General features: G+C 36.9%; 1 protein-coding gene across 2 annotated transcripts in view; it reads left to right on the plus strand.

Moving 5' to 3' along the window:
• TRIM33 (tripartite motif containing 33) overlaps positions 1–13639 on the plus strand; it is a 126178-nt gene that overhangs the window by 97080 nt on the left and 15459 nt on the right. For both annotated transcript variants that reach the window (XM_032249673.1, XM_032249674.1), the window contains exons 11-13: positions 1363–1563; positions 11861–11993; positions 13407–13470. In XM_032249673.1, coding sequence (XP_032105564.1) covers positions 1363–1563; positions 11861–11993; positions 13407–13470 — 398 coding nt within the window. The remainder of the gene's footprint in view (positions 1–1362; positions 1564–11860; positions 11994–13406; positions 13471–13639) is intronic.

Raw genomic sequence — 13639 nt, forward strand, 5'->3', positions numbered from 1 at the left:
GTTACTTATTTTTAAAATAAGTCAGAATTCGACATTGGTTTTTATTACTAGTTTTTTTTGGATTTGTTTTTATGTAATGTTCAGGAAACTTGTTTACAAAATTACATATTTGGGAATTAAAATAATTTTATTATGGTAATATCCTTCAATTCTTTGAATTTTTTTCTATATTATAAGCTGAGAAAACAATCTATCAAAACTATTTAAAAACTTAATCAGTGACAACTTCCTCAGGTTCTCATTTTTGTTAAACATCAGATACTTGAACCCATTTGAAGATTTGTTACCCAGGTTTTGGAGTCAGACACCCAACATCATTCTTTCCAGTTTTACTGTTAATTATTTCTGCAGCTTTTTTTCCTTCCTGGTGCAGTGTTCCTAGAATAAGATTTTAGGAATGGTCAAAGGGGTGGTGTTCTTTTGTCAGGGGCAGGGGAAGGGCAGTTGTGAAAGTGGTGGAAAAGAAGATCCAACAAACAGAGCATGGCACATTCTCAGGCAAATCAGATTTTTTTTTCTTTTTAAAGAGTACATGCAAAAGGCTGAGGATCTGAACATTTATTGCCTTCACTCTCTTCCCATAATCATGTATCCCTTAGTTCATGGAAGGCCCTCAAGTATTTCCAGGGGCCAAGTACACCTTGTCAGAGCACAGAAGCTATACAATCAGACTAATGAATCATCTCAGAACATTTTCCTTAGACTTTGGGTATACCCCTACAGAGATCACTTAATGTTATTAAGCATTTTTAGTTTTTAAATACTTCAAATAATTTATTTATATATGTATAATTTGTTTTCTAAAGATTTTTTTCTGTATTATCTTAAATGATTCTCATGACAGCCTTCACAATGAAACAAGTGAGGTATTGTCATCCACATTTCTAAATGACTGAGATTATGTGGTTTGTCTAAGGTCACACAGTATTAGAGTCAGGACTTGATGCCATTTTTCGTTTCTGTAAATTCATTGTTCTTTCTGCCACATCAAGCTGCATTACATAATTGTTTTTATTAGAAAAATGACTAAGGGTGGAAGAGGAATATAGACATAATCTTACCCTGATGTTTGAAAACATGGAGGCTTACAGATCCTCTGTTACATACTTTCTTGTTCTGAAATAGCATCATATCACCAGGCTGACATGTTGGGAAATTGTTGGCAAGTCTGTCTTTCCCTAGATACTACACAAAAATGAATAGAAAAATGAAAAAGCTAAGTTTGAACTGTTCTCCTGAATAAGTTTGAAAAAGCCCATTTTGTTTCTTCTGTTTCCTTCCTAAACTAAAAATTGTAAAGGTGTAGTTTATATTCAGCTATTCTGGCAGATCAAGTAATGACAGCGTCTTCTTTCTTATTAGCACTCAAACCCAGGGCATGCTGGACCCTTTCCCGTAGTATCGGTACACAACACCACAATCAACCCAACGAGCCCTACTACAGCAACTATGGCAAATGCAAACCGAGGTCCCACCAGCCCATCTGTTACAGCAATAGAGCTAATTCCCTCAGTTACCAATCCAGAAAACCTTCCATCGCTGCCAGATATTCCACCCATACAGGTTTGTATTTATTGAATGAAGCTTCATTAAACTTAATGTTAATTAGAGAGTTATTTATTTTATTTCAGGTATTTTTTTAAAATTCAGAATCAACATTTCCTAGAAATTTCTAAAGTGTAGAGTTTGAATCACTAAAAGTCTCCAGTCTAAGTGAAACTTTGTACTTTTCGTCCACATCCTCTCTTTCCCCATTCCCCAACCACCTTCTCCTCAAGCCTCCGGTTAACCACCTTTCTATTCTCTGTTTCTGTGAGATGGACATTTTTAGTTTCCACATGTAAGTGAGATTAGTCAGTATTTGTCTTTCTCTGCCTGGCTTATTATACATAGCATAATGTCCTTTGGTTCCATTCATGTTGTTGCAAGATGACAGAATTGCCTTCTTTTTAGAGGCTATATGATATATTCCATTGTATATGTATACCACATTTTTAAAAATCCATTCACCCATTGATGGACACTTAGATTGCTTACATATCTTGGCTATTGTGAATAATGCTGAAGTGAACATGGGAGTGCAGATAATTTCTCTGATGTACCAATTTCAGTTCTTTTGGATATAAATTTTAGTGATCTCTTACGTTTCACGGTAACCACAGTTGACTAATAGTGTGTTATATATTTAAAAATTGCTAAAATGGATTTTTAATATTCTCACCACAAAAAAATGATGGGTTAGTGGGGTTAGATATCATCATTAGCTTGATTCAGTCTTTCTATAACACAGATCAGAACATTACATTGTACACCATAAGTGGACATAATTGTTATTTTTCAGTTAAACCAACAAAGTTAAATCTAAATATTTGAGCCTTGAAAAGTTTGTTTGCTAATACTAGCATTTCTCAATATTTTAAAGTTCTGGAGAATTGAATATCATATGAATAGCAAATTATGGGACTGTCTAAACAGAAGTACAATAATGGTAGATTAATATCACCTTTGCTAAAAGGCTAGTTCCTCCCTTTCTACCACCTGCCACAGGCAAACATTGTGTCAGATGATGCACTCCTGAAGCCAGAGAGAAGACCCAGGTCCAACATGTGGTTAGATCTTTGTTGTTTTTCTGTTAGGTCCAAAAGGGGTAGTCAGTTGGGAAAAGGATGGGGTTGGAAGGCCAAGACGTTAGATACTTTGAGACTTCTACTGAGAGGGGAAATGATGGAGAAGAGGAATGGATGGAATGTGAAGGACCTTTGAGTGAAGGCTTTTGCCCCTTTCAACTGAAGACAAGTATCCTTTGGATCCTTCTGAAATTTTAGCAATTTGTTTTAGTTAAAAGCATTTTTTTTAATGTAAATATAATCTGCCAGCGTTATACTGAATTATTTTATGCATTGTATGAGTTACTTTCATATCTTGGAGTCCAGGGTCACCATAGGAACAAGGAGCAATGAAAACTGTTTTGACAGTAGCACCCATGATTGTTTCTGTGGCTGCAGTTCAATGTTTTGTTTTAGTGGGTTTTAATGGGCTTATGTAAGAGTTTTAAAGATATTTCTATAGCTTCAAACTTTTTTAAAAATTTTATTTAAAGTTAGTTTTGTGTATATTTAAGGTAACAACATGATGTTATACATACATAGAGTAAATTGGTTACTATGGTGAAACAAATTAACATATCCATCATCTCACATAATTACCCATCCCCTTGCTCCTATAAGAGCAGCTGTAATTTACTCATTTAGCAAAAATTCTGAATACAATGCACTATTATTAACAAAATTATTCAGAAAATCACTAACATACTGTGAATTCTCTTAATCTGATTGCTTCCCTAATGTTAGGAGAAGCCTTTTTTGGCTGAGGAAATGGTAGTTTTGTTGATCATGAGATTATATAGAATGGAAAGTTTTATAATATAAATTAAAAAGTAACATTTCTAAGTTAAGAGCTTGTATTTTGCGAAGCACTTTCACAGGCAGTATGTAAGTTTAATACTTAAAATCACCTGATATGTAATGTCCCTATTTTATGGATAACAGTAAGAGAGGTTAGCATAACTGCCTGACAGGTTTATTGGGCTCACTGCACAAACAAAATCAATTCAGAGACCATGGCATTGCAGTAAAGAAAGAGTTTAATTGACACGAGGCCACTCACACCACACAGGAGATGGAGTTATTACTCAAATCAATCTCTTTGAAGGCTTGTGGTTTAGAGGGGTTTTTTTGTTTGCTTATTTGTTTTGAGATGAGGTCTAGCTCCGTCACCCACGATCTTGACTCACTGCAACCTCCACCTCCCAGACTCAAGCAATTCTCCTACAGCCTCCTGAGTAGCCGGGATTACAAGCGCACGGTACCACACCTGGCTAATTTTTGTATTTTAGTAGAGACAAGGTTTCACCATGTTGTCCAGGTTGGTCTCAAACTTCAGACTTCAGGTGATCACCCTCCTCAGCCTCCCAAAGTGCTGGGATTACAGGCGTGAGCCACCATGCCTGGCAGTTTAGGGGTTTTTCAAAGGTAGTTTGGAGGAAGGGGTGGGGGGCAGCTAGGCAATGGGTGCTTGCTGCTGTTTGGCTGGGGGATGCAGTCATATGGGTGTGGGAAATGATCCCCCTTACTTGCTGAATCACTTTTGGGTGGGGCCACAGGAGTGCTCGTTGGGTCCAGCTGGAGCCATCGTCTGTGTCAGACATGTGAGAAACCTCAAAAAATATCTTAGGTTCAGCAATAGTGATTGTCAACTGCAGGAGTAATTGAGGAAGTTATCTGTCTTATGACCTCCAGGATAATGGCTGGCAGTCCTTTATGCCAACACCTTAGCAGAATTCAGCCTCCTTTCCTCCTCCTCATCTGGTGCTATCTCCTTAACTTTACAAAGGCAGTGGAGTTTTGGGGAAGGGCTATCATCATGTAAACTAGAAACTGAATGTCTTCCTAAATCAGCTTGTCTCAAGCCCAGGAATCATTAGTGTCAGCATGAAGGCTAAAGGCAAGAAAGAGGGAGGCTTGTTAGATCAGATCTTCCTGACTCTTTCACTGATACAATTTTTGCAAAGGCAGTCATACAGTTTGGCTCTGTGTCCTCACTCAAATCTCACCTCGAATTGTAATCTCCACTTGTGGAAGGAAGGACCTGGTAGGAAGTGATTGGATCATGGGGGCGGTTTCTCTCATGCTGTTCTCACAAAATGTGATGGTTTTTAAAGTGTCAGTTTCCTCTGCACACTCTCTCTCCTGCCACCTTGTGAAGAAGGTGCCTTCTTCCCCTTTTCCTTCTGCCATGACTGTAGGTTTCCTGGGGCCTCCCCAGCCATACAGAACTGTGAGTCAATTAAACCCTCTTGTTTATAAATTAATCAACCTCAGATAGTATCTTTATAGCAGTGTGAAAATGAACTAATGCAGGCAGTTTCATTAGCGACTTCCCTGGAGTCACATGATAGATAGAAAAGATGGAATTTTAAGTCCAGACTACTAATCCTAAGTGCAGTTCTTTTTCCACACTGCCTGTAAAAATACCAGGGAGGTAGTTTGGGATTGTAGCCCTGGAAAGACATGGTATTGAGAGCCTTTAGGCAGCCAGAGGTATGCACAGTATAACAATGTCATTTAGTTTTTACTAAGCACTTACTGTATGCTAAAGTACTCAAGCATTGAGAATAAGGAGATAAACAAGACTTGATTCCAGTTCTTAACCTTACAAAGGGAGAAGCAAGTATCATCTACTTTTTTATTGAAATGCAATTTATATGCCATGAGATCCACTCTAAAAATGTACAATTCAGTGGTTTTTAGTACATTCACAGAATTGTACAACCATTACCACTAATTCAAGAATATTTTCATTACCTCAAAAAACAAAAAACAGTACTCATTAGCATTGACTCATATCCTCTTCCAGCCCCTGGAAACCACTAATCTACTTTGTCTCCGTGGACATCCCACATATGAATGGAGTTATATCTGGCCTTTGATGTCTGGCTTCTTTTACTTAGGTTAATGTTTTTCAGGTCTATCCATGTTTTAGCATGTATTAGGACTTCATTTTTTTATGGCTGAATAATATTTTATTGTATACATATATCACATTTGTTCATCAGTCAGTGAACATTTGCTTTTTTACTCTTTGGCTGTTAGGAATAATGCTGTTGTGAGCTTTCATGTACAAGTTCATACAAGTATGAATGTAGTATACTAGGCTGTTGTTGCGTTGCTATTTATAAAGGAAAGAGGTTTAATTGTCTAACTTCTGCCGGTTTTACAGGAAACATATTCAGGTTAAGCACATTTATGGATTATTTTTAACTATTCTTCTACTTAATTTGGCTAGATTAAGAATTCACATGGAGAAAATCTAGCATTTGCATTAATTTAAGCTGCTAAAATAGCCAAGATAGCTAAGTTTAAGATTGAAGTGTAGAAGCGAAGCCTTAAGTTTCTTTTGCCTAATAAGAAACCTTCCTCAAGGACTGAATTGTACTTTAGTGTAGATATGAGATATGGTTTGTTGGTCAAGATAGAGATGTTGTTTTACACTTGGAAAATGGTATATGCAAAGGCTTGAGGGAGTGAGAAGGCACAACCAGGAGTAGTAAGATAGAAGTGACTCAGTGTCACCATTGATCTACTAAGTCAGATGTATTAATGGTGGTATAGTTAGGTAACTAAAAGAAATATATTAAAATGAAGAATTTTAACATTTACATTTTGGTTATGCAAGAAGGTAATAGTAGATAGTAAATGGAAAACGGAATGTTTTGTAGTATCATATTTAGTGTTTCACTTATGGACAGTACATATATCTCATTAATCAGATGTAGAACATTTTTGTTCATTGATAAAATGTAGTATTTTCCTGATGATCAGTAGAATAGCACCTAAATATGGAATCCTTTTATTAGGTTCAAGGCCAAGTCTTCAATACAGCATAACACTAGAACATTTCTGGAAACATGGATCACTGTTATTAATGCACTTGTATATTTTCTTTAACAAATATTTGAGAACATGTATTAGACCCTAGTTACTGATTTTTATAAGGATCAAAGGGAAATGGTCCTTGACCTTAAGGAGTTTCCTATCTAATAGAGAGACAGTTTTCTTTCTTATTTTTCCTCGACACGGAGCCTTTCGCTGTTGCTCAGGTTGCAGTACAGTGGTGCAATCTCACCTCGTTGCAACCTCCTCCTCCGTGGCTCAAGTGATTCTTCTGCCTCAGCCTCCTGAGTAGCTAGGACTACAGACGTGCGCCACCCTTCCTAGCTCATTTTTTGGATTTTTAGTAGAGGCAGGGTGTCACCATTTTGGCCAGGCTGGTCTCGAACTCCTGACTACAGGTGATATGCCCACCTCGGCCTCCCAAAGTGTTGGGATTAGAGGTGTGAGCCACTGCGCCTGGCCAGGCGACAGTTTTCTAAACAGGGTCAAAAACAGTGAGCTTATTGGTACAAATAGATGTGTATAAATGATGGTGAAAGAATAGAGGCAAAAGATTCTACATCTGCCTGTGGAAGTCAGAATAGACTTTATATGAGATAGTCTTAAATTTGAACTTGAAAGATAAGTAGGTGAGTGTTAACTAGTCAAGGTTAGTTAGAAGGCAGATATTCTGGATAGGAATTATATATGCAGAAGCAACAAAAGCCATGAAAGGAGTATGAGATTCAAAGCAATTAGGTATACTACAGATGATAAAGTCAAGTCTGAGGTCAGATTTCGTGATTTTTTTTTTTAATGCTGACTTCGTCACTTTTTATTTTAAGCTCTCTTAAATCTGGATGCAGTGGCTCTGCCTGTAGTAGTCCCAGCACTTTTGAGGAGGCCAGGATAGTAACAGCACTTGAGGCCAGGATTGAAACTAGCCTGGGCAACGTAGCATGACCCAGTCTCAACAAAAAAAAATTTTAAATGAGCCAGGCATCTTGGCATGGACCCTGTAGTCCTAGCTGCTCGGGAAGCTGAAGTAGGAGGATCCCTTGAGCCCAGGAGTTCAAGGTTGCTGTGATGGTGCTACTGCACTCCAGCCTGGGCAACAGAATGAGACCCTGTCTCAAAAAAAAAAAAAAAAAAAAAGAATCTGCCTCATGGATATGTTGGTAAAATTAAGTTTGGTGCATGACATGTAAGTATTCAACAAATGTTAATTGTTATGATTATTTTTCTTTCTTTTTTCACCAGCCCTCATTATTATAAAGTAAGCTTTGGGAGGAAGGACCCCTGTTATGCTTCATAGGAAAATTATAACCATTCATCCAAGTGTGTTTAGCACATTGTGCTTATCTTGAGGAACAGTGGGAATAAGAGAAACCTGCTGTCACGGAGTTTACAGGCCAGGAGAATGCAGACATTTATAGATTTTTTTAAAACCCTACTTATAATAAGTTGTATAGCATTACTCAAAGGGGGAAATTACAAGACATCAACCTAAGGTGAATATATACCAAGAGAACCCAATAATACCTAATCGGTTGTTAAAACCTCTTTGAAACCTGGAAGCTGAGTACAAGTTAGCAAGGAGATGTCAGCAGTAAATTTTACTAGGTAAAAAGAAAAGAATTTCACATCCCACAAGGTCAAAGGGACTGGGCACTTTTGAAGAACAGAGGAAAGGTCAGTGAAGAACAGGAAAGAGAGAAGGGCCTAGATAGAAATGACATGAAATGAGTCTGTAGACGAAAACAGAAACCAGATCAGGTAGCCTTCTTAAGCTACATAAAGGATTTTGGATTTTTATCCTAAACTCAATGAGAAACTATTTTTGAAGGGTTTTGGTGGGTAGAAGCAGTGTACATGAGCTATCAGATTTGCCTACTTTTTAAAGGCCTTTGTGGGCCATACAAAACCATTGTAGCTTTTAAAAAAGAAAAATGAAAAAAACAAAAATATCTGTCTAGCCCATTCTTTCACCTGAGTAAATCCCAACACTGTAACCAGTTGGTGTACATCCTTTCAGATTTTTCCCTAGAAATACACAAACATGAATTTAAAAATACGTGTGTGTGGGTGGGGGGGTAATTTATTTTGGTTAATTTTTTTTGTTTTGAGACAAAGTCTCACTCTGTTGCGCAGGCTGGAGTGCAGTGGTACAATCCTTGGCTCATTGCAGCCTTGAGCTCTTGGGCTCAAGGGATCCTTCTGTCTCAGTCTCCCCAGTAACTGGGACTATAGGCACATGCTACCATGCCTGGCTAATTTTTAAATTTTTTGTAGGATAGGGTCTTGCTATTAATAGTTGACCAGGCTGTTTTTGACCTCCTAGTCTCAAGTGATCCTCTCACCTTGGTGTGATTACAGATATGAGCCGCCATGTCCATCTCATAATTTGTTTAAGTAACAGAAAATGAGATTATACCACATGTACACACCTAGTGTTATAAATACTGTGTTGCAAGTTTTATGTTTTTGGACTTTTTCTGTCAGTTCTCAGAGTTTTCTTGTGTTTTGATTCTTATGGTATTCCATTTCATGGGTTTTTTTTAATCCTCTCTTGGTGAACTTTTGGTGTCTCTCTCATATGTTACTATTAAAAACAAAGCTGCATTTGTGAAAGGATGTTAATGTCTCATTAGGAAGATGCAAGTTAAAACCACAGTGAGATATATCATGACATACTTACTAGGATGGCTAAAATTAAATAGACAACATTAACCATAGCAAGCATTGGTGAAAATGTGGAGGAACTAGAACCTTCAAACACTGTTGGGGCTGTAAAATGGTGCAATCATTTTGAAAAAAGTTCAGCAGTTTCTTTAAAAGTTAAATGTGTATTTGTCATAATGTGAAGTCATTTTGCTTTTATTTATTTGCCAAAAGAAAACTGGAAATATTCTATACAAAGATTTGTACTCAAATGTTTATAGCAGCTTTATTTGTAGTAAGGCAAAAACTGGAAACAACCCAAATATCCACCTGCAGATAAATGGATAAACAAATTATGTGTTCATATAATAGAATATTAACAGTGAAAAGGAATGCACTTAATCGAACAGCATGGATAAATGTCAGAATAATCATGCTGAGTGAAAAAAATCAGATGAAAAAAGTATATAGTATATACCTCAAATTATATAGAACTCTAGGGGAAAAAAACCTAAAGCTGAAGAAAACAGATGAGTGGTTGGTTGAGGACAGGTTGTTTAAGAGAGGGATTGATTACCATGGGGCATGAGGAATCTTGGGAATGATAGATAAGATCTGTTTACTATTCTTGTTTTTGGTTTCCCAGTTGTATACCATGTGAAAATACTTCAGACTTTCACATTAAATCCTACACTTTGAGTATGTTTAGTTTATTGGATGTCATTTAAACCTTAATGTCATTTGTAAAAAGCTGCATTGAGGCATGATGTGTGTGTGATTTTAAACACACGTATTTCTGTAAGCTAAGTTGGTAGAAGTGTCATTACTGTGCCAAAAGTGATTATACATTTAAATTTCACATAGCTATTGACAGATTGTTCTACAAAAAAAATTATGCCAGCTTATATATTTGAAAATGCCCATTTTTGCACTGTCTTCCCAATACGAGTAATCATTCTTCCATCTTTTCCAATCTGATGGATTAAAATGACATTATTGTTAATTTTATTTTCATTTCTTTGATTAGTGAAATTGGTTTTCTTACATTCATTGATTATTTTTATTTCTTCTGTAAATTATCTTTGTTTTTTGTGAAATGTCTTTGCTCGTTTTCCCATTGGACTGTGGGTTTTTTTTTTTTTTTTATTTATTGAAATTATAAAATATCTGTCATATTCCATGCACTTATTCAGGGATGCTCACAAAACATTGCTTTAATGAGCCAATGAATTAATACCTTTCCAGTTAGACTTTTAACTTTATTTATGGAGACTCTCTATTCATGTCTAGTGAAACCCAGGGGTGAATGCTTCAGTTAGTACCTCCCTGTTGGAGGCTATAATGACAGGGATGCCCTTTAATGTACTTCCTTTTTGCCTCTTCCTGACCTGTCTGTTCTCTGGCCTTAGAGTTACTAGCAAGAGATACAAATTGCAAGTGAGGAGTATAAAAAGGAAATGGAAATGGGTAACATGGCATTTTCATGTCTGTTTTGAATCATCTTCCCCCTTCTTTGTTTTTAGGTGGGATGCAGCCCCATTTTCATCTCTGGCCCACATTAGGTACTCCCTCATAACAGATCTTCCAGTTGACTTGAGTTGCAGCTAGGGATTCACCTGTAGTTACAGCTTTACAAGTGCATCCTTGGCCAACAGCTATGACCACAGGGTAACACAACTGCTACTGTCCTTTAATTATCCTTCAAACTAACCCACTGCCTACTCTCACCTTCAGCCTTTCATGCCTTTGGCATGGGTTTTGTTTTGTTTGTAATCCCAGTACTTTGGGGAGGCAAAGGAGTTCAGATTGCTTGAGTTCAGGAGTTGGACACCAACCTGGGCAATGTGGCAAAATCTCATCTCTACAAAAATTAGCCAGGCATGGTGACTCATGCTTGTAGTCCTAGTTACTCAGGAGGCTGAGTTGGGGGACATGGCTTGAGCTCAGGAGGTAGAGGTTACAGTGAGTCCAGATGATGCCACTGTTACTCCAGCCTGGACAGCAGCTCCAGACCCTGTCTCAAAATTAAAAATAACGATATGACCATTTCTTATATGAAATAGTATAAGATTTAAGGTAATATTAATAAGTAATATCTTTTTACTCTTTCTTATGTATTCTCTCGTTTAATCATCACAGTTCTACAATGTAGGTGGCATGTTTTAAAGATAGGATTTAAGTGACGTTCAGGTTGAAAACCGGCCCAGAATCGTAGTTCTGGGTCTTGTGGCTTTATTTTACTGCCTCTGAGTAAGGAAAGGGCTCATACATACTGTTAACTGTGCCCTTTTGTATGTAGTAAGGGGCCTTATTTGTCAAGCTAAGGGCTTTCTGTGGGCTATAAGAATTTTTCTGAGCTTTAGAGTTGGGTACTAATATGCTGACATTTCTATTTAAGTGAATAATTGTGGACATTGAAATGGAGGGATACTGGCGACAAGAATACTGATAAATAGGTCCTGCAGCAATTTTGAGAAACCGCAGAAGTGTCAGAGTGTGTCAGCTATTTTCATAATAGAACATACAGGATTTAGTAGATCATTATGTTTTGCTCTGAGCACCTAGCTGTTTGTTGAATAATACAGTTTTATCTACATAAACTATACTGTGTAGGTCCTCAGGGGAGCCTAAGGAAGCAGTAATTAAACTCAGCTTGATATTGGATAATCCGTTAGGTTATTAATAAACTAAATATAAGTATTGACACAAAGTTAATAACTTATCTGCTTTAATCAAAGCAAATTTGTCTTTATCTTCTTTCTCTTCAGTTGGAAGATGCTGGCTCAAGTAGTTTAGATAATCTACTAAGTAGATACATCTCAGGCAGTCACCTACCCCCACAGCCTACAAGCACCATGAATCCTTCCCCAGGACCCTCTGCCCTTTCTCCAGGATCATCAGGTAAAGCAAACAGGGGTATTACCTTATTTTTTTTTAACACCTTAAAAAGAGTCTCAGTATCTTAGTCAGAATTCTCCAGAAAAACAGAATAAGTAGGAGTTCTACATGGAGAGAGAAAGGGAGATTAGAGATTTATTGTAAGGAATTGGCCCACGTCATTGTGGGTGTTGACAGGGCAGGTCAGGCACGCTGGAGACCAGGTAAGAATATTGTTATGGTCTCGAGACAAAATTTCTTCTTTGGGGCATGAGGTGGGGGAGAGAACAGGGCTCCGTCTTCTCTTCTCTCTTAAAAGGGCTTCACTTGGTTGTGTGAGACCCACCTGCATTGTGGAAGATAACTCCTTTTCTCAAAGTCTAATGATTTAAATGTTAATCCCATCTAAAAATGCCTTCACAATACCATCTATGCTGTTTGGCCAAATAGTTGAGTGTCGTATCCTAACCAAGTTGACGTAGTAACAGATATTTTTTTTCTTGATCTTTGTGATTATTTTTGCTCGAATACTGTTGGTACTCTTGCCAGCTGAAGCTATATTAATATATATCTGTAGTTCAGAACTCCAAAGTACTCAACCTTTACTATATTCACAGTCTTTGGTGGGTTTAATCTTATATTTTATAATACAAAGGGTCAGTTGAAGAGTTCTTTGGTTTCAAGTCAACTTTAAAACACTTTGTAAAATAATGAAACATTCAAAAATGATTTTAAAAAGCTGAAGAAGGGCAGGTTAAGTTTCAAACTGTAATTTTAAAATAAAAAATTTGCTGAGAACTATTAAAATAGCCATGATATGTAACTCTCTTCCAAAATCCTGGTGGTTTTATTAACCATATTACTCAGCGATTTAATTGGGACTCTTGAATGCATGATTGAAGCAACTCCAAACAGGTTAACAGTCTAGAAGTGTTACTGAATGTATTTTTCTGATGTGAATTAAATGTTACTTATTTCTTACTGAAACAAACCACCTACTTATTTCTAGAGGAAGAACAGTTCAAATGTAAATGTGGTTTTTCCATGAGCTGCAACATTAACATATTTTTAAATCACATAATTTTTAAGATTTATTAAGAATTATTTCAGGACTTCTGAAAATAATTGATGGGAACTTAAGTAGAATATGCTATCAGATAACTTGTTGGGGGATGGCAGATCATGTTTTCTTGGTCTGTTTTGTTGACTGGATAGTGGTACTCTGAGGAGGATTCTGAGGTGATGTCTGGGCATAGCAGAGAGAAACTGGTTGCTATTTGCTAATGGTTAACATGCACCCATCCCTGACTTTGTGAGTAGGTCTGATTTCCAGGAATTTTTTAGCTGGGTTATAATAGTCTTGAGTTCTGTAACCAATAGGTAGAATTCCAAATATTCTATATGCATTGATACTCATTTTCACTTACTGCTTTTTAGGTTTATCCAATTCTCACACACCTGTGAGACCCCCTAGTACTTCTAGTACCGGCAGTCGAGGCAGGTGAGTATTATGTTATGAATAATTTATTTTTTTCCTTTTTGTTAAGAATATCAAATATATATAGTAAAAGTTTAATATTACAATGAACCCCTGTATACTTATCACCTAGTTTTAATAGTGATCAAATAATGGCCAATCCTATTTCTTCTGTACTTCTACCAATTCCCTC

The sequence above is a fragment of the Sapajus apella genome, unplaced genomic scaffold, assembly GCF_009761245.1.
Source record: "Sapajus apella isolate SASKATOON/1434 unplaced genomic scaffold, GSC_monkey_1.0 scaffold69, whole genome shotgun sequence".
NCBI lineage: Eukaryota > Metazoa > Chordata > Mammalia > Primates > Cebidae > Sapajus > Sapajus apella.